At 56.1% G+C, this 23,364-nt stretch overlaps 3 protein-coding genes across 5 annotated transcripts; 1 reads left to right on the top strand and 2 right to left on the bottom strand.

Moving 5' to 3' along the window:
- The first annotated feature begins 125 nt into the window (after positions 1-125).
- On the top strand, positions 126-3,656 carry PRADC1 (protease associated domain containing 1). Of its 3 annotated transcripts, none has more exons than XM_050973470.1 (5): positions 126-216; positions 1,123-1,223; positions 1,537-1,646; positions 2,281-2,448; positions 3,129-3,656. In XM_050973470.1, the coding sequence occupies exons 1-5, from the start codon at positions 165-167 to the stop codon at positions 3,247-3,249; spliced, it is 552 nt and encodes a 183-aa protein (XP_050829427.1). In that variant the 5' UTR covers positions 126-164; the 3' UTR covers positions 3,250-3,656. The 3 variants fall into 3 exon arrangements, with proteins under 3 accessions (XP_050829427.1, XP_050829428.1, XP_050829426.1); XM_050973471.1 differs by lacking the exon at positions 126-216 and adding an exon at positions 448-714 and having other exon boundaries at positions 2,281-2,504; XM_050973469.1 differs by lacking the exon at positions 126-216 and adding an exon at positions 453-714.
- A 286-nt stretch (positions 3,657-3,942) lies between these two features.
- Positions 3,943-10,425, bottom strand: SMYD5 (SMYD family member 5). Its single transcript, XM_050973468.1, has 13 exons — positions 10,341-10,425; positions 10,065-10,173; positions 9,387-9,526; positions 9,056-9,177; positions 8,356-8,425; positions 8,092-8,196; positions 7,591-7,653; positions 7,362-7,432; positions 6,798-6,904; positions 6,518-6,574; positions 6,165-6,259; positions 5,836-5,906; positions 3,943-5,320 (listed from the first exon to the last, which is right to left on the bottom strand). Exons 1-13 carry the CDS (start codon positions 10,404-10,406, stop codon positions 5,182-5,184), a joined length of 1,215 nt encoding a protein of 404 aa, XP_050829425.1. The 5' UTR covers positions 10,407-10,425; the 3' UTR covers positions 3,943-5,181.
- A 3,519-nt stretch (positions 10,426-13,944) lies between these two features.
- On the bottom strand, positions 13,945-18,339 carry LOC103824748 (homeobox protein not2). Its single transcript, XM_050974090.1, has 4 exons — positions 18,229-18,339; positions 17,793-17,823; positions 14,918-15,126; positions 13,945-14,103 (listed from the first exon to the last, which is right to left on the bottom strand). Exons 1-4 carry the CDS (start codon positions 18,337-18,339, stop codon positions 13,945-13,947), a joined length of 510 nt encoding a protein of 169 aa, XP_050830047.1.
- Positions 18,340-23,364: the final 5,025 nt, after the last annotated feature.

Below are 23,364 nucleotides of genomic sequence, written 5' to 3'. Positions count from 1 at the left end.
ATGTAAAGGAACACTATTTGGCAGCGAACGCCGCGGTGACAGCGAGCGGCCCGCTCCGGCTCGCGCGTGATTGATGGCAGAGCAGACCAATAGAAAGGAGTGCGGTAAGCTCATCCGCCAATGGGAAGCGCGGGGCGGGCCGGTGGGCGGGCCGTGCCGCAGCCATGCTGCTCTGGCTCTGGCTCTGGCTCTGCGTCTGCTGCTGGCCGGCCCGCGGTGAGTGAGGGACGGAGGGAGGCACGGAGCGGGGACAGCGCCCGGGCCGCGCCGCCACCACCCGCACCCCGCACCCGGACAGCGCACACACCCCAGGCATCCCGGGCCGGCCGCCTCCCCGCTCGGCGCACCGCGATCCCGGTGTATTTCCCCCCCTGCGTCTGTATCCCGGTGTATTTCTCCTCCCGTGTCTGTATCCCGGTGTATTTCCCCTCCTGTGTCTTTCCCCAGGTATTTCCCCTCCCGGCAGCCCGGCCCCATTGCGGTTCCTCTCCTGTACCCCAATCGGAGCACGGGGGCATTTCCCCTCGGTGCGCCCCCACCTCATTGCGTTTCTCCTCCATCCCGATCCGGGTGCATTTCCTCTCCTGCATCCCCATCGTGATGCAATTCCCCCGATGCAGTTCGACCTAGTTGCATTCCCCCACTCAGTACCCCAATCCAGCAGCATATCCCCTCGCTGGGGTCTGAGCCCCTTGGATTTCTCCTGTGATCCAGGTACATTTCCCATCACTACACCCCAGCTCCATTGCATTTCCTGCTGCATCCTCATCCAAGTGCATTTTCCCTCTCATTTGTGACTCTGGTGCGATTCCCCTGTGTTCCCCTCGGTCTGGGTGCCTATCACCCCTCTCCCCTCCATGGTCCAGCAGCATTTTCCCTTCCCCTTGAGCACCCCAGTCCCTGTGCTCTTCTCGCTCTTCTCCTCTCAGCCCCTGGGAATTGCCCCATCTGCCCTTGGAACACCCCAAAACCTTTGGGGTGTTTTAGATCCTGAGCCAGGATTTGTCATTGCTAGAGGGCCTGTTCTCTTCCCCGTGGTTCAGGAGTGACAACTGGGACTTCTCCCCTTTTTTCAGGGACTTTGCCTTTAGTTTCCCTTGAGCTCTGTCCTTTCACCCCCAGGATTACGCATCCATGAATATCTGTACTTCCAAGTGCTGAGCCCCGGAGACATCCGCTACATCTTCACTGCCACCCCAGCCAAGGATTTCGGTGGCGTGTTTGTAAGTATTAAAAACTGAATTAGCCCCTTTGGGTCCCTCCATCCCAATATTGCTCCTGGGTGGGACTCTGTGGTTTGGGGTTTCGATTAAAATGGAGCTCATTGCTCTTCCACAAACATCCCTGGCCTCAGCAGGATTCCAGAGGCAGGGATTGGCCCTGGGCCTGGCTCTGAGTGTCCCTGAATGTGGAGCCCAAAATCTCCCCCAAGCAGCCCCCAGAGGGATGAGCAGGGTGTGGGAGAGCCCAGGTGGGCAGGGCTGGGGAGGGGGAGCAGCTCCATCCCCCGGCTCACCCCTGCCTGTCTCCTTGGAGAACACAAGGTACGACCAGATCCACCTGGTGCCAGCGGATCCTCCGGAGGCCTGTGGAGAGCTCAACAATGGGGTCTTCATCCAGGACCAGATCGCCTTGGTGGAGAGGGGGTAGGTCTGGCATCAGGGCAGCTGCTGGGCGACCCTGCTGGGCAGGAGGGGAGCCCTGGCCACATCTCCCCATCACCTCCATATTCATGCTATGAAGGAGGCTTTCTCCACATAGAGAAACCAGGAAAATGCAACGGTGTTCCTACCCTGGAGAATTGCAGCTTGTGTTTTTTAGCCTGTGGCAAGGTAGAAACAAAAATGCTGTCTGGGTTCGGATTGAAAGAGTAGTTTTAGATTAGACAGTGGCAAAGAACTCTTCTCTGTGACAGGTTGCCCAAAGAAGTTCTGGATGCCTCATATCCCTGGAAGTGTCCAAGGCCAGGGACACTTGGTTGGACAAGGGCTTGGAGCAGCCTGGGACAGTGGAAGGCCATGGCAGGGGTGGAACCAGATGAGCTTTAAGATCTCTTCCAACCCAAACCATCCAAGATTTTATTTCACTTTTTTTTAGGAGTGTGGGTGGCTTGTGCCTAAAATACAGACTCAGAGGAGCAGGGTTTGGAGGAGGTGTGGAATCAGGGAGACAATCCCTAGTTTAGGTGTCTCCGGGCCAGCTCTGGCAGGTGCAGGCTCTGGAGCCACCTGTGGCCACCCCAGGCTGGTGACAGCGTGGTCCCTCTCCTCTGTGCCCCAGGGGCTGCTCGTTCCTGTCCAAGACACGAGTGATCCAGGAGCACGGTGGGCGGGCCGTCATCATCGCCGACAACGCCTATGACAACGACAGCTTCTACATCGAGATGATCCAGGACAGCTCCCGGCGCACGGCCGACATCCCCGCGCTCTTCCTGCTGGGCAGGGACGGGTACGTGCCGGGCTGCCATCCCGGGTGGGACAGCTCTCCCTGCTGGGCAGGGACGGGTACGTGCCGGGCTGCCATCCCGGGTGGGACAGCTCTCCCTGCCGGGCAGGGACGGGTACGTGCCGGGCTGCCATCCCGGGTGGGACAGCTCTCCCTGCCGGGCAGGGACGGGTACGTGCCGGGCTCCCATCCCGGGTGGGACAGCTCTCCCTGCCGGGCAGGGACGGGTACGTGCCGGGCTGCCATCCCGGGGTGGGACAGCTCACAAACGGCTGAGTGACAACCTCACAGCAGGGAGGTTCAGTTCTGTTAATTTAGGGCGCTCAAGGGGATGCTGCTGGACCATGGAGGGGAGAGGGGTGATAGGCAGCCGGACCAAGGGAAACACAGGGGAAATGAACCAGGGTCACAAGGCACTGAGGGAAAATGCACTTAGATTAGGATGCAGCAGGAAATGCAATGGAGCTGGGGTGCAGCGATGGGAAATGTACCTGGATCACAGGGGGAATCCAAGGGATTCAAACCCCAGTGAGAGGAAATGCTGAAATTTAATAATTAATCGGGTTGGGTTCAGTCCTGGTTAATGGGCAGAGTTGGAGCTGGGTTGTGGTTTGTGCTGGGGTCTGGCTGCACTCTCCCAGCCCTGGCAGCTTGGGAACAGCTGTCACCCCTCCATCCCCCAGGTACATGATCAGGCGCTCCCTGGAGCAACACGGGCTCCCCTGGGCCGTCATCTCCATTCCTGTCAACGTCACCAGCATTCCCACCTACGAGATGATGCAGCCCCCCTGGACCTTCTGGTAGCAGCAGAAGGCTGTGGCAGATCAAGGACTTCCTGGTGCATCCCAGGATCTTGCCCTAAGGACCAGGTTTGAGGAAAGGATCCCAACATGCTCCAGAGAACCCACTGGATTCAGCCACAGGGAATCTTTCTGCTGGCACCGGTGTGTGGCCAAGGGCAAACACCAGTGCCAGGGGAAACCTTGAGCCTGGCTCCAAGCTGTGACTGTGTGGGAGGGAGGTGAGGGCCCAGAGCAGGCCAGCACTTCCCTGGAAACATTTGACCTTGTGCTGCTGATTTGGAGGGATGCAGGACTGGCAGGGATGGGGGGAGAGCGATACAGGCTTGGTCTGTACCAGCAGGGCTCACCTGATGTCTGTATATTTTTGTCTGAGCTAACTTATTCTAAAACTGAGTAAGTTTTAGAGAAGGGGAAGTTTGTCTTTTATTTCCAGCAGTCAGCAGATGAAGGGATAAATGTCATCCTCAAATTTTTTCCTTGTAAAATTCTCCAAGTACCTCCTGCAGCTGGGGCAGGGCTCGGTCAGAGGCTCATGGGACAGCGTAGCCTCCAGCAGGGGTGGGCTGGTCACCAATCAGAGCCCACACTTGCAGAGGTGTCTGTTCCCCCAGCCCCGTGCCCCCACAGGACCAGCCCCTGGCTCACAGCCCTCTGTGCACTCAGCAGCCAGCAATACAAAGCACAGGTCCCCAGCTGTCACCAGTCTCGGTTTATTAGGAACACTGAAGGGGATGTGGCCCGGGACGGCTGAGGACAAGCAGCGGGAGGCAGTGATGGCAGTGCCATGGGTGTGCCACCCTCAGTCCCACAATCCAGCTGCCACGGACACGGCAGGAACACAGCTCCCCAAAATCCATGGAGGGAGGAAATAAACCCTGGGTGCATCCTTGACCTGCTCCTCTCTTGGAGCCATTGTCCCTCCAGCCACATGGTCTGCACACAGGGACAGTACTGTGTGGCCCTGAGGGTGGCAGCATGGGGTGGATAACAAGGGGACATCCAGAGGGGCCATTCTGTGCTGACACATCTCCATGTAGAAGCAGTTGGTGCAGGGAAGCACCCAGCACATGCTCATCCCTGGGCACATCCTCATCCCATGGCCAGCAGGAGGGAGGGACAACTCCCTCCCTACGAAACCCAAAATGTCTTCTGGGTTTGGGATGACACCCCAGCCCATGTCAGCTCCTGGCCATTCTCCATCCCCACACGCTCTGGCAGTCGCTGCCCAGGGCTCTGTGTCACAGGATGAGCCAAGCTGGGAAGGAGGTGTCTGCAGGGTCAGCTCTGCTCTCCCTGCTGGACTCGGGCTCTGGGCCACCCTCTGAAGCATCCCCTGCAAGATCCTCCTGCCCCTCACTGCTGGCCAAGGCATGGGATGGAGGATATATAAGGGCCCCAGCTCCGTAGTGTGTAGATAGTGCTAATATAGACATTAAATAGTACCCTCGTGCACAGACACACGGACACGCACACACACACACACATTCCCCTCATCCCTGCAGGGTGGAAGGACAAGCTCCTCCGCAGACACAGCCTGCACAGCCACAGTGGAGCCACCTCACAGGTGACCAGCATGGTGTCCCAGGGGCTGGCTGAATCCCACTCTCCTCCAGCCTCCCCTGCAAGCACCAGCCAGCCCCACCAGGAACTGGGATGTGCTGGAGGGCCACTGGCTCACAGCTTGTCCTCGCAGGGAAGACAGGGACAGCCTGACACACACACACACACACACACGCACAGGGACAACACGGACAGGCGGGAGCAGGGCCTGCCTCCGGCTCCCGGCTGTCCCGCTCCGGCACCTCGGCACGCGGCCCCACCCGACCCCACAACACAACCCTGTTCTAAATTAAAGCTGCTGCCTCTTGGAGGAGCCTCCAGGCCCTTCCCTTCCTGTCCCTTCCCTTCCCTCTCCTCTCGCTCGGGGCCAGGATCACACATCAGTCATCTCATCCTCCAGCTCGGCATCGTCCGTCTCTCCTTCGCCCTCCTCCTCTTCGTCCGACGTCACGTCGGCGTCGTCGGCTTGCGCGAGGCACTTGGGACACGAGCAGGTAAACAAGTAGTTCTCCCTGGCAGGTGGGCACAGAGGCATGGTGTAGAGACAGGTACTCTCCCACACTGCTGCTGGCCAGGGGTCGGGAAGAGAACAGCCAGGAAGGGGCTAAATGTGTCAGACCCAGAGGAGTCTGGGGGTTCCATGCTGCTGGCTCAGGCAGGGTAAAGGTACCCCGGGTGGAGAGGGGGATTTCTCAGCCCCACGGTGGGGATGGGACAGGGGGATAGTGACCCCCAGCAGGAACCCCTACCCTTGAGGGACAGGGAAGGAAGAGGAAGGGTCTGCAGGTGTGAGCCTGCAGAGAGAGGGGGGAACCCAAATCCTACAACACCTTACAAGGAGCTCAAAGCACCAGAAGCACCATGTGCTGACAAACCCCCTGCCACGAGCCCACTGAAGTTCACAGCAGCCTGTGCACAGCCACACCCCAAGGCACACACAGCCCCGGGGTGGGGATGCTGCCCTGATGGATGTTTGGGGTGTCAGGGGGTGTGAGGTGCCCCCCAGGTGGCTCCAGGCAGCCCCTACCTGAGTATCTTGTTGCGGCTGTGTCTGCTCCGCTCCCTCTGACAGCAGTCTAAGTAACTGATGCAGATTTCCTGGCAGCAAACAGAAATGGGCTGGGCTCAGAATCGCTCCCCATGATCCCAAAGCAGCAGGATTTGCCCCAGTCCCTCTTAGAATCAGGCAGAAACAGGGGGTCTGGCAGCCCCTACATGGGATGGGGATTGAATTCCTCTGCCAAGATGATGCAGGACACAGGTTTTGGGGCTGGGGTCTGTGGAGGATGCAGGGGACACAGGGATGATGCCGAGGTGTGATGTCACCTCAGGTCCACCCAGGCCCTGTTGTCTCACCTCTCCTGCTTCGATGTCCTCCAGAGCAGTGAGATGCAGGAGGAAGTTGTTTTCTGGGAAGGATGTCTCAGCATTGGGGATGCAGCTGTGGTTACCTACGGGCAATACAATCTCTGCTAAATGCCTGAGTGACTCCTGGAAACACATCACATCTGAGTGCATCCAAGGCAGGACTGGCCATTCCACAGCTGGGCAAAGTGCCAGGGAACACTGAGAGCAGTACCCATCACATCCATCCCATTCCAGAGATGGCAAGCACAAACCCCTTTCTCCAGACAAAGAGGTGAGCCAGCCTAGCACAGGACATTTCCCTCCTCACTACTGGTTTTCCTCCCAGTCCTTGTGTTACTTACAGCAGCTCTGCAGCACGTAGAGCCCTGATCCCTCGCAGTTGAGGAACTCTCCCGACTCTGCAGCACAGAGAGAGGGGTTAGAGCTCTGCAAGGCCCATTCCAGTTCTTCCACAAACAAGCACGAAGGAACGTCCATCAACAGGGAACACCCACAGCCAGCACAGCCTGGGCACTGCAGAGGGATTTCCCAAGAGCCTTTCCCTCCTACTGGGAGGGGGTGGAGGACAAAGATTCATATCCCGAGGCTGCCTGCCCTGTCCCTGCACTCCCAGAGCCTCACCCTTCTCAATGTCCTTGTAGAGCTGGTCAATGAAGGCGTCCAGCTCCTCCCGCTGCAGCATGGGCAGGTCCAGCGCATCACACGCGTGCACCCACTGGCTCAGGGAGCTGGGGGAACAGGGGACATGCGACAGTGCCACGGGCCTTCAGGGAGCTGGGGGACAGTGACACAGTGCCACAGTGCCTGCAGGGCAGTGGGACAGTGGCACAGTGACACAGTGCCTGGGGAGCAGTAGGACACTGTCACAGTGCTTGGGGAGCAGTGGGACAGTGTCACAGTGCCACAGTGCCTGCAGAGCAGTGGGACACTGCCACAGAGCCACAGTGCTGTCAGAAAAAGAACAGTTTTACACTCCCATAGTGCTGTCAGCACACAGTGAGACCTCGCAGAGGTGATCCAAGGCGGCTCAGAGCAGCCAAGGTCTGGCAGAAGGATGTGAAAGGGTTGGACACAGCCAAGATGAAGTTTTTTGAAGTCTGCCCCTCTCTCCCCACCTCTTAAACCCAGCCAGTCACATTGCACATCTGCACTGCCTGGCAAGGAGCACCCACAAAGCGCCATTACCTGGTTCCTATGCCTTGGCCATTGGTCCCGACAAGGGCGAAGAGGGACCGAAAGCCTTCTGGAGTGAACCACTGCAGAAAGGACAGACAAAGGAACTGAGGCCAGCAGCCTGCAGGAGCACCTTGCTCTGCAATGCTTCAGGAAGCTTCGGGGAAGCAAGGAACCAGCAGAGTCCCAGGGGAAGCCCTGGCCAGCGCTCCTGGGCTGTCTGGGAGGCAGATCCACTCACCCTGCTGAGATATTCATCATAAAGGGCTTCAGTGAAGAGCAGCCGCAGCAGCTCCAGCTGGCCCTGGCAGGACACAGAGCACGTTCAGGGTGGGGGTGCTGTGGGTGCAGCCCCGGGCTGAGGCTGAGCCCAGCCCAGGCCAGAGGCTCCAGAAGGGCTCGGGCTCCCTGGCCTGCCCTGCATGGCTGGAGGCTGCTGCCCTCACAGCCGTGAAATCCTCCCATCTCAGCAGCAAAAGCCACCCACTCAGCAGCTAAATATCACGCTGTCCCAGCCCACAGCAGGAACATCTCCCCCACAGGAAGGAGCAGCATAGCCCATGAAAGCATCACAAGGCCAAAACCCTCTAAGCAACAACTTCCTCACTGTCAGGGCCCTCCCTTTAACACTGCAGTTTCCAGTGTTTCTTATCCCTGCTGTAATGAGGCTTTTGCATTTGTGGGCTCACAGACACAGGCAGGAGAAGGAAGCCTCAAGGATTTAAGAGCTGCTGGGTCATACCTTAAATTTGTCCCCCAGCAGCTTGTGCACAATCTCCTCTTCTTCATTTGCTGTCTTGTTGCAGAACTGGGAGAAAGCCTTGATCCACCACTCCTTGTCTTTAGCCTGACAAAAGAATCAAGCAGAGGCATTGCACCAACACCACTTTCCTCCCCTGCCCAGAGAGAGGGAGGATTGTCAGAATAAATGCTGAGAAAGCCAGGGCAAGGAAACAGAGCCTTGGGAATAACATCCACAGTGGGATAACAAAACCACCCACTGTACCTGTTTGATGGTGGCGACCATCCTGGCCATCAGCATGATGCTGGAGGTCTCTGGGGGGTAATGCATGTTTCTGTGGGATTAAAAGGGAGAAGAGATGAGCAGATCAGAGCTCAGGGATGGGAATGAAAAGCTGGAGAGAGGCAGAAACAGCTGCCACAGGTGTGGTCAGGCCTGCACTGATCCAGCATACCAAAGTGGTCAGTGCAGCACTGCTGTGTGGGGACCCAGTGGAGAGAAACCAGCACCCACCTTCCTGCTCCACCCATACAAACAATCTCCCTCCATCCTGCTCACTCTGCTGGGGCTTGGGACAAGATTTGGGTCAAGGATGTTGCTTATCCCCTTTAGTGGAACCATTTTTTTTTTTGAAAGCAGGGACAAAAATGGGCCCATGGAATGCTACAAGAAGGATGTCCCAGAGGCTGGAGATCTGCAGGAGCACCATAAAACTGCAGGAGTGAGGGATGTGCATAGCTCAGTGCTTTGTAGCTCTTCAGTGGGAGAAAGATAAGGAGTGCTCAGCTGTGTGTCCAAACCCTTGGGCTGCCAACATCACAACACCCAACCAGGAGAAAGAGCTGGGCAGTGTACCACGGCCACCTCCACCCTCCAGCCACCTTGTGCAGGGATGCACAGTAAGGAGCCAGCCCAGGAGAGCCACCTCCCTTGCCCATGGACCCACAGGCAGGTCAGACCCTACCTCCATGCCTCCTGAAGCTTGTTGAGGGGGTGTGTGGGGTCGTCCCGGGACGGGCCGAGGCAGAGGACCTGGTGGTACTGCTCCAGAGCTGCCTGCCTGCATTCTGCACTGCAGTACGTCACCTAGAGCGAGGGGACAGTGCTGGCATTTGCTGTGGCAGCAGGAGAAGGGGGTTCTAGATCCAGCTGAGCCAGCTGTGCCCCCTCCCTGACCAGCAGAGCCTTGGCTCTTTGGCCCATGGCATGGAAAGGCAGACAGCACAAGAGCCCAGCTGGATGGGAAGGACTCAAGGATCCCAAGGAGAGCACAGTCCCTCCTGGCAGCCCCATACCTGGCAGCGGGGACACTGCTGGTGCAGGTCTTTCCTGATGCTGCACTGCTCCGGGTGAGGCAGCACCAGGGAGCTCTTCCCCAGCAGGCGCTGGGCATTCTCCTCGGCCGTCTCCAGCGCCCGCAGGCAGTGATCACAGGCTGTGGGGGACAGGAGGGGTGGGTGGAGGGATGGAGGGATGGATGGATGGATGGATGGACGGACGGACAGATGGATGGATGGATGGATGGATGGACGGACGGATGGATGGCACAGGAAAGCCTTCAGAAAGCAAATGGACCAGAACCCAGGGCAAAGCAACACAACTGGTACCAACACCAAAGAGGAAAAAGGGGATGGAGCTTGGAGCAACTTGGGCTAGGGCAAGGTGTCCCTGCCCATGCTAGGGGTGGAATATGATCTTTAAGGCCCCTTACAACCCAACCCAACCCATTCCAAGATTCTATGGTAGCACATTCCATCTCGCACATTCCTCCAGAGCAGATGGAATTCACCATCGCTCAGATGACACCTGAACTTGTCAACAGTTAGTGCAGAGGCAGAAAAGGCAGCAGGGCCACCTTTACAGAGGCGCTAAGACAAACCCAAACCCTTCCGTCGGTACCTCTGCGGCCCCGCGCTCACCCCACCGGGACAGGTGGCAGGGATGGGGACGCGCCACCAGCGCCAGCTGCTCACCTCGGTAGTTGTACAGGGCATTCCAGAGGAACTGGGATGACACCACCGGCCTCTCCACGAAGACTGTTTCCCCTTTGCGGATGTTTCTGGTGGCGAACAAGCCCTTTCCCTGCCGAGGGACGACCGCGGGTCAGGGACGTGCCCGAAGCCGAGTCATACCCGGGAGCTGAGGAAATCCCTCCATGCCCTCCATCCCTGCGGGCTTCTACTCGCTGTGCCCCCAGGCCGGGCGGGAAGGGAGGGACCCTCGCGGAGGGCAGACCGCGGGCTGCTCACCTTGGCGCTGCTGATGAACCGCGCCTCCGCCGCAGCCCCGGCGTGTGGCCCCGCCGCGGCCGCCATCTTCGGGCGGCGACTTCCCCGCCCTGACCCGCCGGGCAGCGCCTCTTCCTCTTCCTCCTCCTCCTCCTCTTCCTCCTCCTCCGCCCCCTGCGCCCTTCAGGGGTCCGCACTCGCCATCGCCCCCCTCAGCGGCGGGGCGCGGGGGCCGGCGGCCATCTTGGCCCCCCTTCCACAGCCCCCTGCTTGCGTCTGAAAACAGCCCCAAAACACCCCAAAACAGCGCCAAAACACACTAAAACGGGGCCGGGGCGCTGCCGCTGCCACCCCAAATCGTACAGGAGTTTGCTGTCTCTCCCCAGTCAGTTATTATTATTTAATGGTAGAGGAACAGCCGTCACCGCCCTGTCAGGCACAAGTTCCCCCCTCACCTTGAGGTCTCCCCTCATGGAGAGGAGCCATCGCCCACTGCCCTGCGCACCCAAAACTGGCCCGACTTCCCCCAAAAAAGCCTTCAAAACACGCTACTGTGGCCACTCTGCCCTCGCTGCCTCCTGCTTGGGGGTCTGCAAAGCCTTAAAGCCCAAGGAAATGCGTGTTTGGTTGTATTTACTAATTCACAGCGCCGCGGCTCAGCCTCGCTCCTCGCCGGCCAGGCGGCGGGAGCAGGGCTGGGAATTCAGGACGATTCCGTGTTCGGGGCTTTGGGCAGTGCTTTGGTGTCACTAGATGTCACTGTCGGCTCGTGGCGGGGACGCGACACCGGGTGACAAGGCGGGAGCTGCCACCTCCATGCTCGGGCCAGCAGCTGCAGCATGGCCTCAGGACTGGCCGCTGACCCACAGCGTGGCCGCAGGGCTGGCCGCAGCTCCGGCCACCCGGCGGGGGGACAAGGGACAAACAGGCTGCCAGGGCCACGTCCCCTGGCCGTGCTGTGGGATCCAGGGCCGGCGGGGCCAGCGCAGGCTGTGCTCCATCACACTGTGCCCATGGCAGGGACAAGGACAAGGCACAGTGGGGCAATGCTGCTGTCACTCACCATTACATCCTCAGCGATTCATGCAATATTTCTGTGGGAAAAGCCCCCTAAGAGTAACGAGTCCAATGTTCCCTGGCACTGCCAAGGCCACAACTGAGCCATGTTCCCAAGTGCCACATTCACACGACTTTTAAATCCCGCTAGGGACAGGGTTTCCACTACTTCAGATGTGCCAGGGCTGAACAGCCCTTCCTGTGAATGAATTTATCCCAACATCCAATATAAACCTCCCCTGTCACAACCTGAGGCCATTTCCTCAGATTTCTTCATGGAAAGGGGTAGAATGGGCATTGGCAGGGGCTGCCCAGGGAGGCTTGGAGTCCCCATCCCCTGAGGTGTCCAAGGAAGGCCTGGATGTGGCACTCAAGAGTTTGGGCTCAGTGACCTTGGAGGGATTTTCCAGCCTCAATGATCCTGGGATTCCTCCTGTCCCTGTTCCCTGGAGCACAGCCCGACCCCCCGGCTGTCCCCTCCTGGCAGGAGCTGTGCAGAGCCACAGGGGCCCCCTGAGCCTCCTCTGCTCCAGGCTGAGCCCCTGCCCAGCTCCTCAGGGATTCTCCAGCCCCTGCCCAGCTCCTCAGGGATTCTCCAGCCCCTGCCCAGCTCCCTCAGGGATTCTCCAGCCCCTGCCCAGCTCCTCAGGGATTCTCCAGCCCCTGCCCAGCTCCTCAGGGATTCTCCAGCCCCTGCCCAGCTCCCTCAGGGATTCTCCAGCCCCTGCCCAGCTCCTCAGGGATTCTCCAGCCCCTGCCCAGCTCCCTCAGGGATTCTCCAGCCCCTGCCCAGCTCTGTTCCCTGCCTTGGCCATGCTCCAGCCTCTCTGGCTGGCAGAACAGCAGCTGTTGAGAAGGCTTGGCCACATCCTGCAGACACAAGTTCCTGGTCTCCAGGAGCCTGAGCACCCCATACTCATCCAGCATGACTGCTCTTCCTGGAAATGTAGTTTTATCTTGACAGGAACCAGCCCAAAGATAGTAACTCCCTTCATCTATTTGATATGGGGTCATCAATCAATTGAAAAAAAAATCTTTAGTATATATTTTGTCCAAAATAGTTTATTAAGAAAAAAACCCTCAAACTTTTTGAGAAAGATGAAAATATATTTGGTTGGTTTTTTTGGTTTTTTTTGTTACTAATTTCATTTGAAAATTAAGAGTACTTGGAAATTTTTCCATCTGGTTTTTGTTTTTACACTCATTCTATCTCTTTTTAAAATTAACTCAGTTTTTATTAAGAAACAAAGTAAATAAATAAGTGAGTCATATTAAAAAAAAAAAAGGTATTTCTATAAATAACAATGTAAGAGTAAAGTGATATACAGTGTTCTAGGTCAGAAAGAGACGGAATAAATTATCCTGAGCTGATGGGCCATGGTCGCTGCAGTAGGAAGGCAAGGTGACAGCCTGAGTCCTTAGTCCTGGCCCCCCAAAGCCCTCCCTACCCCCAAAAATCCAGCTGTTAATTGCATCAGGCTGCTCCAGATGTGCTCGGAGCACTCCAGGTGCAGTGTCCCAGGGCACCTGCAGGGATAATGAGGAGAGAACAGAGCAGCTGCCTGTGTCTGGGCCACAGTGGCACATCTGGCCGCGGGGCAGGGGGCTGTCTGGGGCAGCAGCTGAGTGTTGGAGCTGGTTTTTACTGCAGCCTCCAGCCCTGTACCTCGGCCAGCCCCGGGGCTGGCTCCCTGCAGCAGCAGCAGCAGCAGCAGCAGCACACACACACACCCCAGGCAAGGACAGCAGTGCCAGGGGACACACACTGCTGGGGCTGGATCCCGCTCTGGGGAGCCATGGAAAAGGCACAGACACAGCAAGGCACTGCTGGAGGAGGCACTTCTGCTCCAGGGCAGGGGCAGACCCTGCTCCTCGCATCCAGGAGTCTGGGAGGGGCAGCAAAGGGCTTCCCTCTTTGGGGTATTCTGGTTGTGATTGATCTGAACATCAAACATGGGAGTCAAGTTGAGAGGAAGAAGCGATCAGGGAGATTCTTCTCTTTCCTCCTTGGGGCACACAGCCACACATAACATGCGTGACTCTAGTTTGAAATGCTCTTGTGCTCAGAGGCATGAGAGACAGCATCCCATTGCCTGCCCAGCATCACAGACTCTCTGATTGTCACCCCAGCACCAAAATCACCCTCTGATTGTCACCCCAGCACCAGAGACACCCTCAGATTGTCACCCCCACACTAGAGAAACCAGCAGATTGTCACCCAACATCAGAATCACCCTCTGATTGTCACGCCTGTATCAGTCACTCTTGATTCTCACCCCAGCACCAGAGACACCTTCAGATTGTCACCCCAGCATCTCTGCTGGAAACTGTTTGTGTGTCCTGGTGCTTCATGAGCAAACAGGAGATCACCTGCCATCAAGTGTTGAAGCCCCAGGAATCACAGCACTTGGCTACCGAACAGCAGCCAAAAAAATTCGGGGGGTTCCTGTTCCTTCCAGCCAGCTGCAGTTTAGTCCTGTGGCTCCAGCTCTCAAATCAGTCTCACTTGGACCAAAGCAGCCCAGACACGTCCCCAGGCACCAAAACCCAGCCCAGTCTCCTGGGCTGTTCAAAGCTCCACGTCCACGGGGTCCTCCTCGTGGTCCTTGCTGTCGGTGGAGTCGGCGCTCGCAGGCTGGATCACCGCGAACTGGGACAGCTTTGCCGCCTTCTGCTCCATGCTCTGCTTCCTCCACTTGATCCTCCGGTTCTGGAACCACACTTTGACCTGGATGGGAATGGCACAACAGCTTAATCCAAGGGCTCCAGAAGCCCTTTTCCAATCCACGTGCTTCTGAGGTGGGTATCCTCAAAAATCAGGATTCCTTAAAAGGGGACATGCATTATTCCCTCAGGGAATAGTGAGTGAGAACAGGAGGAGGTGAAACTACGGAGGGCAGAGCTGTGATGTGAAAGGATAAGGGGACAGCAGCTACACTGAGAAGGCTCTGGCCAGGGAAGTGAAGGAAGCAGCTCCCTAAGGAGCCCCTGACCAGATCCCCAGGACTGCAGTTGCCACAGGGCATGAGACCCCCAATAATTATCCATTGTCCCCCAGAACTGGCCTTGTTTTGCTCTCCCTTTTTTCCAGCTGAATTTAGATCCCACTGTGGAAGATCACCTGGCTCCTTTTTTCCACACTAAACAGGCAGTTTACTATGGGAGGAGCAGGAACTCACAGGGCAGAGCAGGGAAATAATTATATCCAGTGTCACAAAAGGACACTTGAAACAGTCTCCAGAGGATCATGGCAATGCAGACACAGCAACCAACCCAGCTTGAACTCTAAAGCACAGCAGGTTTGTGCTCCTGAATGCTTTTTGTTCCATTTCGTGGATTCAGAAATCTTATCCAGAAACCATCCAAACTCCAGGCACATCTCTTCAATGCCACCTGGCAGCAGGGTGTCCCACAGGTCACTTTGCACCGTGTCCTCCTCCCCTCACACTTCCCAGTGGGAAGGTCAGCACAGAGCAGAGAGGGACCATCAGCACAGAGCAGCCCCAGGATCAGTTCCACATCCCAGCTCCCCCATCCCTTACCTGGGTCTCTGTGAGATGCAGAGTTGCAGCCAGGTCCACCCTCTCTGTGCCCACCATGTACTGCTGCTTGAGGAACTCCTGCTCCAGCCGCTCCAGCTGCTCTGGTTTGAAGACCGTGCGCACTCTCTTCATCTTGCAGGGCCCCCCCGACCTCCAGGGCCCAGCAGGACCCAGCGGGGTGGTCCCCACACAGTGAGACAACTCCAGACCTGTCAGAAAGAAGCAAAAATTGAAGGGGGCTGCAGCAAAGGAGCTGGGAGAAAGTCGCACCAAACCCAGCAGAGATGTCCCTGCCCTGTCCCTTCTCAGATAATATCACCCAGGCTCCTTCTCCCATGAAAAGCTGGAGTGGAAGAACTTTTGAGGGCCTGTTTTGTGGTTTTACCCTCAGGGTCCACCAAGGACAGTCCTGGACAAGCAGCCAGACCCAAAGAAAACAGCACTCAGTGAGGTGGGCAGATTTGACCTTTGCCTGCACAGGGCCTTTGTAACAGGATAATAAATTGTTGCCAACATATTTTATGAAAAATCCTTTACTTAAGATTTTTCCTTTCCTTAGAGCTGAGAAGCCTCAAGAACAACTAAACAATTCTTATCTGCTGCTGTGGAATGCCACGGGAAAATCTGTGATTGGCCCCGTCAGACTGTTTCCAATTAAGAGCCTATCACAATTCACCTGTTCGGCCCGTCTCGAGCTGAGAAGACTTCAGTTTACACATTCCTATTCTATTCTTAGCTTAGCCTTCATAGTGAAACCTTTCTCTTTACTCTTTTAGTATAGTTTCTATATCTTATATATCGTATCATAATAAATCAAAGCCTTCTGATGCATAGAGTCAACGTTGTCGTCTCTTCCCTCATCCTGGAACCCCAGAAAACCGCTGTAATAAAAAATTGCATCAAGAGCTGCAGAACACAAAATCCCACCTCTCTCCAGAACCACCGAAACACAAATTTTTAAAGTCTGGGGCAGTTGACCCCAGACTGGCCCCTGGTTTTCCCCTTCCCTTGGCACCCGGGTTCAGTGTCCAGGATCCAGCTCTCATGCAGGACCACATCCTGCCCCTCTGCTCCCCATCAAGTTCCCAGAGGTGCTGATGATTTAGCAGGACTAACAAGTGTATCTGACCTGTCTGGTTTCCAGCTGTGGCCTGAGGATAACCGTAATTAGCATAAATTAACATACAATCCAACACCAGCACTGCCACTGGCACCTGACTGGGAGCAGGTCTGCCTTGCCCAACCCTCCCTGATCCAGCTGATGGCCCTGCTCACTGCCGAGCTGGTCCTTGAAAATCCCTTCCCAGCCCAGCCACCGTGACTCCAGGCCCAGGTGATTGCTCTGGAGAGCTCCTCCAGGGCTCCCAGCACTGCCTGGAAGGTTTAGGAGCCATAGGAGCCACGGAAGGCCAGCACTGATGGCACCGCGGCTTCTCCAGCACCAGATTCCCTTTAACATAACCCACTAATTACAGCCAGCGGGATTTTCCCTGTGGAAAGCACCGAATGCATTGGCAGGATCAGACCATTGATGGTCCCCATCTCTGCTGTTCCTAAATATTGTGGCAAGCCAGGTTTCTCTAGCTGTTATGGAAATACTGCACATAATGATCCCCATTCACACCTGCTACTTATCTCTCCTTTAATGACTGATCTTGTCACGTTCTCCAGGCACAAACCTGCACCTTGACCTACTTATTTTTATTAATTGGGTGCAAGTTCTGCGTGTGTTTAAGGATTTGTGGGACGGAGACCTGACAGCTTAACAGCCGTAATTGCACTTTAAACAATTTTCATCATTAAAATCTTTTCACCCATCACTTTTTGTTTCTATTTTAACACTGGAATAATAGCAAGTGTAATTTCCAACATGAAACGCTGAGTGGAAATCGCTCTGCAAATTGTTTAACTGTGTTTTCATACCTGGATGTTTGATATAATACAAAGATTAACACAATTCTGAAGATGCTGTCTCGTGAAATAAATAATATATTAAATAGTTGTGCTAAGTACTTAATAAAAGATTAGCAAATGGTTTTGGAGTCTGAATATTGTAGCATCAGGATCAAATCTGGAGTTCTTTATACACAGGGAAACCTGACTGCAGGTTTTGCCTGGACAACAGCAAGATCACGCTCTGAACGCTAAAAAAGAAATACTTAATTCCAAGAAAAATACTTCGAATAGAGATACTTTGTTAAAATCACATGGTCGTTGTCCTTATAAAGTTCCAGTGAACTCCAGATGCTTCTGCACTAGAAATATGCCGTTTTGAGGGCCAAGTGCTGCAAAACACTTGGCAGTTTCACTTCTGTGAGTGAAAAATTGCAGGGAAAGCAAAATTAGAGAGGGATGAAGGCAAATTTGGGAGAAGAGGGACCCACACAACAGCAGAGGTGAAGAAATTAATTTTGGGAGCGAGGCTATGGGAAATTACAGCAGGTTTTTGATTAAAACTCTGGCAGATAAGTGCCTTCCTGCTATATGAAAGGAGAAATAAATGCCAGCATGTGTAAAGTTGCCCGTAAAATCGAATGGAACCACAGCCTGCTTTGGGTTGGAAAGCTCCTTAAAGATCATCCAGTTCCCACCTCCGACACCTTCCACGAGCCCAGGCACTGCAATACTAGTTTTCGCTCTGCCCCTCACTATTCCATCTATTCCAAATTTCTGGCTCCATCTCAAACGCTAACAGTGGGTTTGGATATTCTGCACCAGGTTCTGGACTGGGGACTGCGTAGCGGATTAGTAAAATCCTGCAGCATCTTTAGGAATCAACCACAGGCTCTTTCTTTGTCAAACTCTTCAGAGACATCGGGTGTGTTAGGAACTGCCTCGCAAAATTAACAAATAAACAAAAAACCCCCACACAAACCGGTTATTTTTGGTCTGGCTATATCGATCACCTATAGAGGGGAGAAACTCCAAGGGAAGTTTTCTCTCTGCCTCGTCCCTGTCCCGCAGCCCGCCGCTTCAGCTCGGGGCCGCTCCAGAGGCTGCAGGGATGAAACCACAGCGGCAGCGGGGACCGAAGTGCTTTGGGGTGATCCCACCCCGTTATTTCCCCGCTCGTGTGACGGCCGAGCGCCGTCCCGGTGCGCGGCATCCCCGCCCGGCGCTCCGGTCCCGCATCCCGTCCCGGTGCGCGGCATCCCCGCTCCCGCCCTCGGACCCCGCTCACCTGCACCAGGCCAGGGCCAGGGCCAGCCCCACGCTCCGGGCAGCGGCCCCAGCCCCGCTGCTGCGGCCGGGACCGGCCCGGCTGCGGGTCCCGCCGCGGGCCAGCGCGGGGCCGGCGGCGCGGGGCTCACGGGGGCGGCGGGGCCGCGGCGCGGCGGCTCCCGGGCGAGCAGCGCTTCGATGTGGAACGGGGTCTTGGGGGGCGGTGGCCCGGGCCGGGGGCACGCCGGGCTCTGCAGCATGGCCGGGCCGGTGCGGCCGCCGCCGCCCCGGCCGCTTATATGGAGGGCGGGGGCCGGGGACAGCCGTGCTCCTATGCAAAGCGGCGGCGGCGGGGGGGCGGGGGCTGCACATACCCCGCTGGCCGCCTGCAACACCCCTACCGACACCCCTGCTCCCCTACCGATACCCCACCGACACTCCTGCTTCCCCACCGACACCACACCGACACCCCTGCTCCCCTACCGATACCCCACCGACACTCCTGCTCCCCCACCGACACCCCACCGACACCCCTGCTCCCCTACCGACACCCCACCGACACTCCTTCTTCCCCACCGACACCACACCGACACCCCTGCTCCCCTACCGACACCCCACCGACACTCCTGCTTCCCCACCGACGCCCCACCGACACTCCTGCTTCCCCACTGACACCTCACAGGCACCTCTGCTTCTCCCCCTGCTTCCCTACTGACGCCCCTGCTTCCCTGTCAACATCCCCAGTTTCCGCAGACACCTCTTCCTCCCCACCAACACTCCCATGGAAACCCTCCTTACACTCAAGCTCCTCCATGGACACCCTTCCTTCCACACCAGCACCCCCATGGAGAGCCCTGCTTCCACAGTGACAGTCCCATGGATCCCCTGTTCCCACGGACTGCCCCACAGTCACCCCACATTCCATGGAAGCACTCCCACAGACACTGCTCCTTCTGCCTTGGCACCCCACAGACACCCCTCTTTCCCTGATGTCACCTCCAGTGTCACCTGCCCTGCATCTTCCCCTGCAGTGACCTGCGCTCTTTGCCCATGGATCACCACACTGGCACTACCTCCTTCCCCAAGGATGCCCCATGGATAATGGTTCCTTCCTCGTGGTCCCCTACACCAACACCTGTTCCTTCCTCAGACATCCAGAACAGCACCCGAACCCCTTCCTGATGGACACCTCACCAGCACCAATCCCTTCCCCACGGACACCCACAGGGACACAGACATATCCCTCAGACCCATTCCCAAACTCCCCCTGAGATCCCCAGGCCTCACAGGATCCCCCCACACCATCTCCTGGCCACACTCCTCAGGGCACAGCCTATGGACCCCAGGCTGTGCCGGCACATCACATGGTGTCCCCGTGCCAAGGGGAATGTGTCTGTACCTGCCCAGGTGTGCCACAGTGAGTGGCAATATCTGGGATACGGGACAAGCACCTCAGGAGCTCACACAGGATCTGAGGTGACCATGCCCTGGGAATGGAACTGGTGCCATCCCTGTGTGACACCCTCAGAGCTGGGCATAGCCACATGGCTGGTGGGGAGCTGTGGATGGCACAGACACCTCTCCCAGGTGGGATTCTGCCTCAAATCCCATCAAATTCTCACTGGAAATTCACTCTGGTGTGTACAAACACAGAGAAACCCCAGAGTCTCCAGGTTAATAAACACAGAGCAAAAATCCCCTGTGCTTTAATAACCTGGCATTAGCCACCCCTGCATGCACAGGCTCACAGGCCATATCCACTAAATCCTGCCTTAAACAAGGATTCATGCCATTAAAGTTTATTTTCCCTGCACAATGCATAGAAATAATTACAAAAATCTCTGTATATTTGAGCATTTCAAAGCAGATGGGAATACACAGGCAGGATTATCCTGCTCATGAGGAAGCACCCTGGTGATGGCTACAGGATCCTCAGGGAGGAGGATGCCACAGGAGACAAAAGAGTCCCTGAAGTTTGCCTTTAAAACGTGTTTTTTCCCTGCCTTTTAGCATCCTCCCTTCCCCAGCAGCTTCCAAATAAGTGAATAAATACAGCTGCTGCTTTATTGCTCCTTATCCAAACAGGCAGCTCTGATCCTGCTGCCGTGGAGCCACGGTCTTAATTGGAATCACACGTTCAAAGCTGGGCAAGTGCTGAAGCCTCTCCCAGAAAAAGTCACCTTGGGAAAAAAAACCACATCCTCAGAGATTCACAGCTCCTGGCTTTGCTGGCACAGAGGATGTGTGGGGTTGAACATGGGTGTCATTAGATGAGGTTAAGGGTTATTAAAAGGTTATTAATTCAATTAATGATTTTTGCTCTTTATCATAAGTCCTGACTGGTGCTGTGATTCCCAGGGAAAGCAATGTCAGAGCTGCTGCAGTTATTAAAGGATCTGTGTTGGGGTTGTTGGGATGGGCGAACTGCAGGCAGGGCAGGGACACTGATGGATCCCCCTGGCAGGATGGGTAGACAGACAGATGGACAGGGAGCTGCTGGGATGGACAGGGAGCTGCTGGGATAGACAAGGAGCTGGTGGGATGGACAAGGAGCTGGTGGGATGGACAGGGAGCCCCTGGGATGTACAGGGAGCTGCAGGGATAGTCAAGGAGCTGGTGGGATGGACAAGGAGCTGGTGGGATGGACAGGGAGCGGGATGGACAGGGAGCTGCAGGGATGGACAAGGAGCTGGTGGGATGGACAAGGAGCTGGTGGGATGGACAGGGAGCCCCTGGGATGGACAGGGAGCTGCAGGGATGGACAGGGAGCCCCAGGGATGGACAGAGGGATGCACCAGCAGCCAAAGGCCAGCTGACTTTTCCCTTCACTCCTCATGCTCTGCCGCAGCCGCTGCCTAATGACTGTCCTGTTTCCCATTAGTGCTGTGTGCTCAGCTAATGCATTTTGGTGGGAAAGCTGGAAATTTTCACCCGCTGGTAATGACTTGGGAAATGTAGCACCCAGCAGCCAGGCAGGGCGGGGGGCTCTGGCCGGGACCCCCCACCTCCCCTGCCCACACCTGCTCCAACCACCCGCCCCAGACCCTCCAGAAAGGGGACATGAAAGGATGGGATCTGATCCTTTTTGGTTTTCTGGTGATGGTGATTTTATTTATTTTATTTTATTCACTTTATTCTATTCATTATATTTTATTCCTGTTTTGTTTTTCAAGAGTGTAGAAAATAAAAGGGGAAGGGGGGGGAATCTCTTAGGGGGAGTTTCTTAGAGAAGGGGTAAAAAAAATCCCAACAACAAAACAACAACCCAAAAAGCCCCCCAAAAAGCCCCCAGCCCTTTGTAAACATCCCCCCTGAGCAAAGGGAAGGAGGTGAAAAGCATTTCCTGATAACTCCATTAAAGAATGAGGCTGCATTAACATTCCAAGTCCCTCGACAAGAGATGAAAGTGGGGAACTCAGTTCAGCCTCTCCTGCTCCAGATGTTATTATGGGCTCCCTGAAAGGTTTTTTTATTTCTTTTTTTGCAAAGAGACAAAGATGTTGCCTACTTCAAACGGGGCTAATTGATGCTAATGACTATCAGATAGAGGGGGGGCCCTTTTTCCCCCTGCCAAGGGGAAAGAGAGAGCGCATTTTACAATCCCCCCATAGAAAACGCCCCGCTCTTCAATCCAGGTTGGTGCTTTAGGGATTTTTGTTCCTCCCTGGCTGCTGCTTTCTCTCCTCCTCCTCCTCATTCCCCCCCTCCCTGCTTCATCTTTTCTGTCCCCCTTCTTCTGGGCACCCCGCAGCTCTCACTTGTTTGCCCATGAGAAATTTCACACCTCGCCTCTGGCCGGTGGGGAGAGCCCGGCTCCATTTCCATCCTCTGCCAGCCTCAAACCCATCCCAGCGGGGCGAGAGGGGCGGCGGAAATTTCCCCAAACGTGCAGCAAGCACACGCGAAAACGTGACGGGGATTTGGTGCATCTGTAATCCCAGGGGTGAGTGCTCCCGCCAGCGGGGAACACCGCCGGGAGCCATCCATCCATCGGGAGCACCCCTGCGGTCAGGGGAGGATGGATCCCAGGATCCCTGCAATCAGGGGAGGATGGATCCCAGGTTCCCTGCAGTCAGGGAGAGAGGATGGATCCCAGGATCCCTGCAATCAGGGGAGGATGGATCCCAGGTTCCCTGCAGTCAGGGAGAGAGGTTGGATCCCAGGATCCCTGCAGTCAGGGAGAGAGGATGGATCCCAGGATCCCTGCAGTCAGGGGAGGATGGATCCCAGGATCCCTGCACTCAGGGAGAGAGGATGGATCCCAGGTTCCCTGCGGTCAGGGGAGGATGGATCCCAGGATCCCTGCAATCAGGGGAGGATGGATCCCAGGATCCCTGCAGTCAGGGGAGGATGGATCCCAGGATCCCTGCAATCAGAGAGAGAGGATGGATCCCAGGCTGCCCGTGCTGCTGAGCCAGGAGGGTGCTCCTGGTCATTGGAATAAATGGCCCAGCACTGCCAACCTGAGGGGGCTGAAATCCTGAGCTCGTGTTTTTTTGAAGAAAATTGCCTTAAAAATGGGATTCTGAGCACCAAGTTTTGGCCTTACATCAGATTTTTGCAAAGGTTTCTCCTGTGCTAATCCAAAGTGACAGTAAATGATAATCCATGAATAAGTAATGGGAAATTAGGAATGCTCTCAGCCCCATGGCTCCTTGGGCTGGTGCTTTGTCCCTTTCCAAACTGGATCCCTCTGCATCCTCTAGGAGAGGGGAATGGGGATCTCTCTCTGCAGTGGGAAGAGGAGCACAGGTTTTAGCTGAGGAGGATGATGGATGTGTTCCTATTCCTCCAGGATAACACTAGAAAAGGCAAATTCCTCTGGCTCACAGCAATAGCTGTGGGTGCTCTGTGCACCGGGAGCACCTAGAGGTGGGAGCCAAGGAGCCACCCTGCCTCTGCTCTGTCCCCCTCCTGTGACAGGGAGCCAAGGAGCCACCCTGCCTCTGCTCTGTCCCCCTCCTGTGACAGGGAGCCAAGGAGCCACCCTGCCTCTGCTCTGTCCCCCTCAGGCAGGCCCCAGGGAGCTGCAGACCGTGGTGCTGGAGTTGTCTGCCACCCCCCAAGGGCCCTGCCAGAGCCAGGTGTCAGTAGATCATGGCATGGACAGGACAATTTGGGGGACATGCCAGTGGCATAGGTCATCCCAAAGGCTGGTCTGGAGAGGGGTCGTGCAGGTTCGCTCCATTCTTGTCACCTCATTTTGTGTCCTGCCTGTCAAACCTCCCCAAGCTGACTCAACATGTCCCAAGCCAGGCAGGACGGGGTTTGGGGCAGCCTGGGAC

This window comes from Serinus canaria, chromosome 4 (genome assembly GCF_022539315.1).
Source record: "Serinus canaria isolate serCan28SL12 chromosome 4, serCan2020, whole genome shotgun sequence".
Taxonomy (NCBI): domain Eukaryota; kingdom Metazoa; phylum Chordata; class Aves; order Passeriformes; family Fringillidae; genus Serinus; species Serinus canaria.
This window is presented reverse-complemented; position numbering and strand designations above follow the sequence as displayed.

What these genes read in the sequence shown, in the direction of transcription:
- PRADC1 (XM_050973469.1), top strand. Translation starts at nt 615, where the DNA reads ATGCAGTTCGACCTAGTTGCATTCCCCCACTCAGTACCCCAATCCAGC. An exon ending in ATCGCCTTGGTGGAGAGGGG is followed by an intron (nt 1,647 to 2,280) that starts GTAGGTCTGGCA and finishes TCTGTGCCCCAG; the next exon opens with GGGCTGCTCGTTCCTGTCCA. An exon ending in TTCCTGCTGGGCAGGGACGG is followed by an intron (nt 2,449 to 3,128) that starts GTACGTGCCGGG and finishes TCCATCCCCCAG; the next exon opens with GTACATGATCAGGCGCTCCC.
- SMYD5 (XM_050973468.1), bottom strand. Translation starts at nt 10,406, where the DNA reads ATGGCGGCCGCGGCGGGGCCACACGCCGGGGCTGCGGCGGAGGCGCGG. An exon ending in TGGTCGCCACCATCAAACAG is followed by an intron (nt 8,197 to 8,355) that starts GTACAGTGGGTG and finishes TTCTTTTGTCAG; the next exon opens with GCTAAAGACAAGGAGTGGTG. An exon ending in TGCTGGGGGACAAATTTAAG is followed by an intron (nt 7,654 to 8,091) that starts GTATGACCCAGC and finishes GTGTCCTGCCAG; the next exon opens with GGCCAGCTGGAGCTGCTGCG.
- LOC103824748 (XM_050974090.1), bottom strand. Translation starts at nt 18,339, where the DNA reads ATGCTGCAGAGCCCGGCGTGCCCCCGGCCCGGGCCACCGCCCCCCAAG. An exon ending in AGCCAGACCAAAAATAACCG is followed by an intron (nt 15,127 to 17,792) that starts GTTTGTGTGGGG and finishes TCTTTCTGACAG; the next exon opens with GTCTGGAGTTGTCTCACTGT. An exon ending in TGCATCTCACAGAGACCCAG is followed by an intron (nt 14,104 to 14,917) that starts GTAAGGGATGGG and finishes ATTCCCATCCAG; the next exon opens with GTCAAAGTGTGGTTCCAGAA.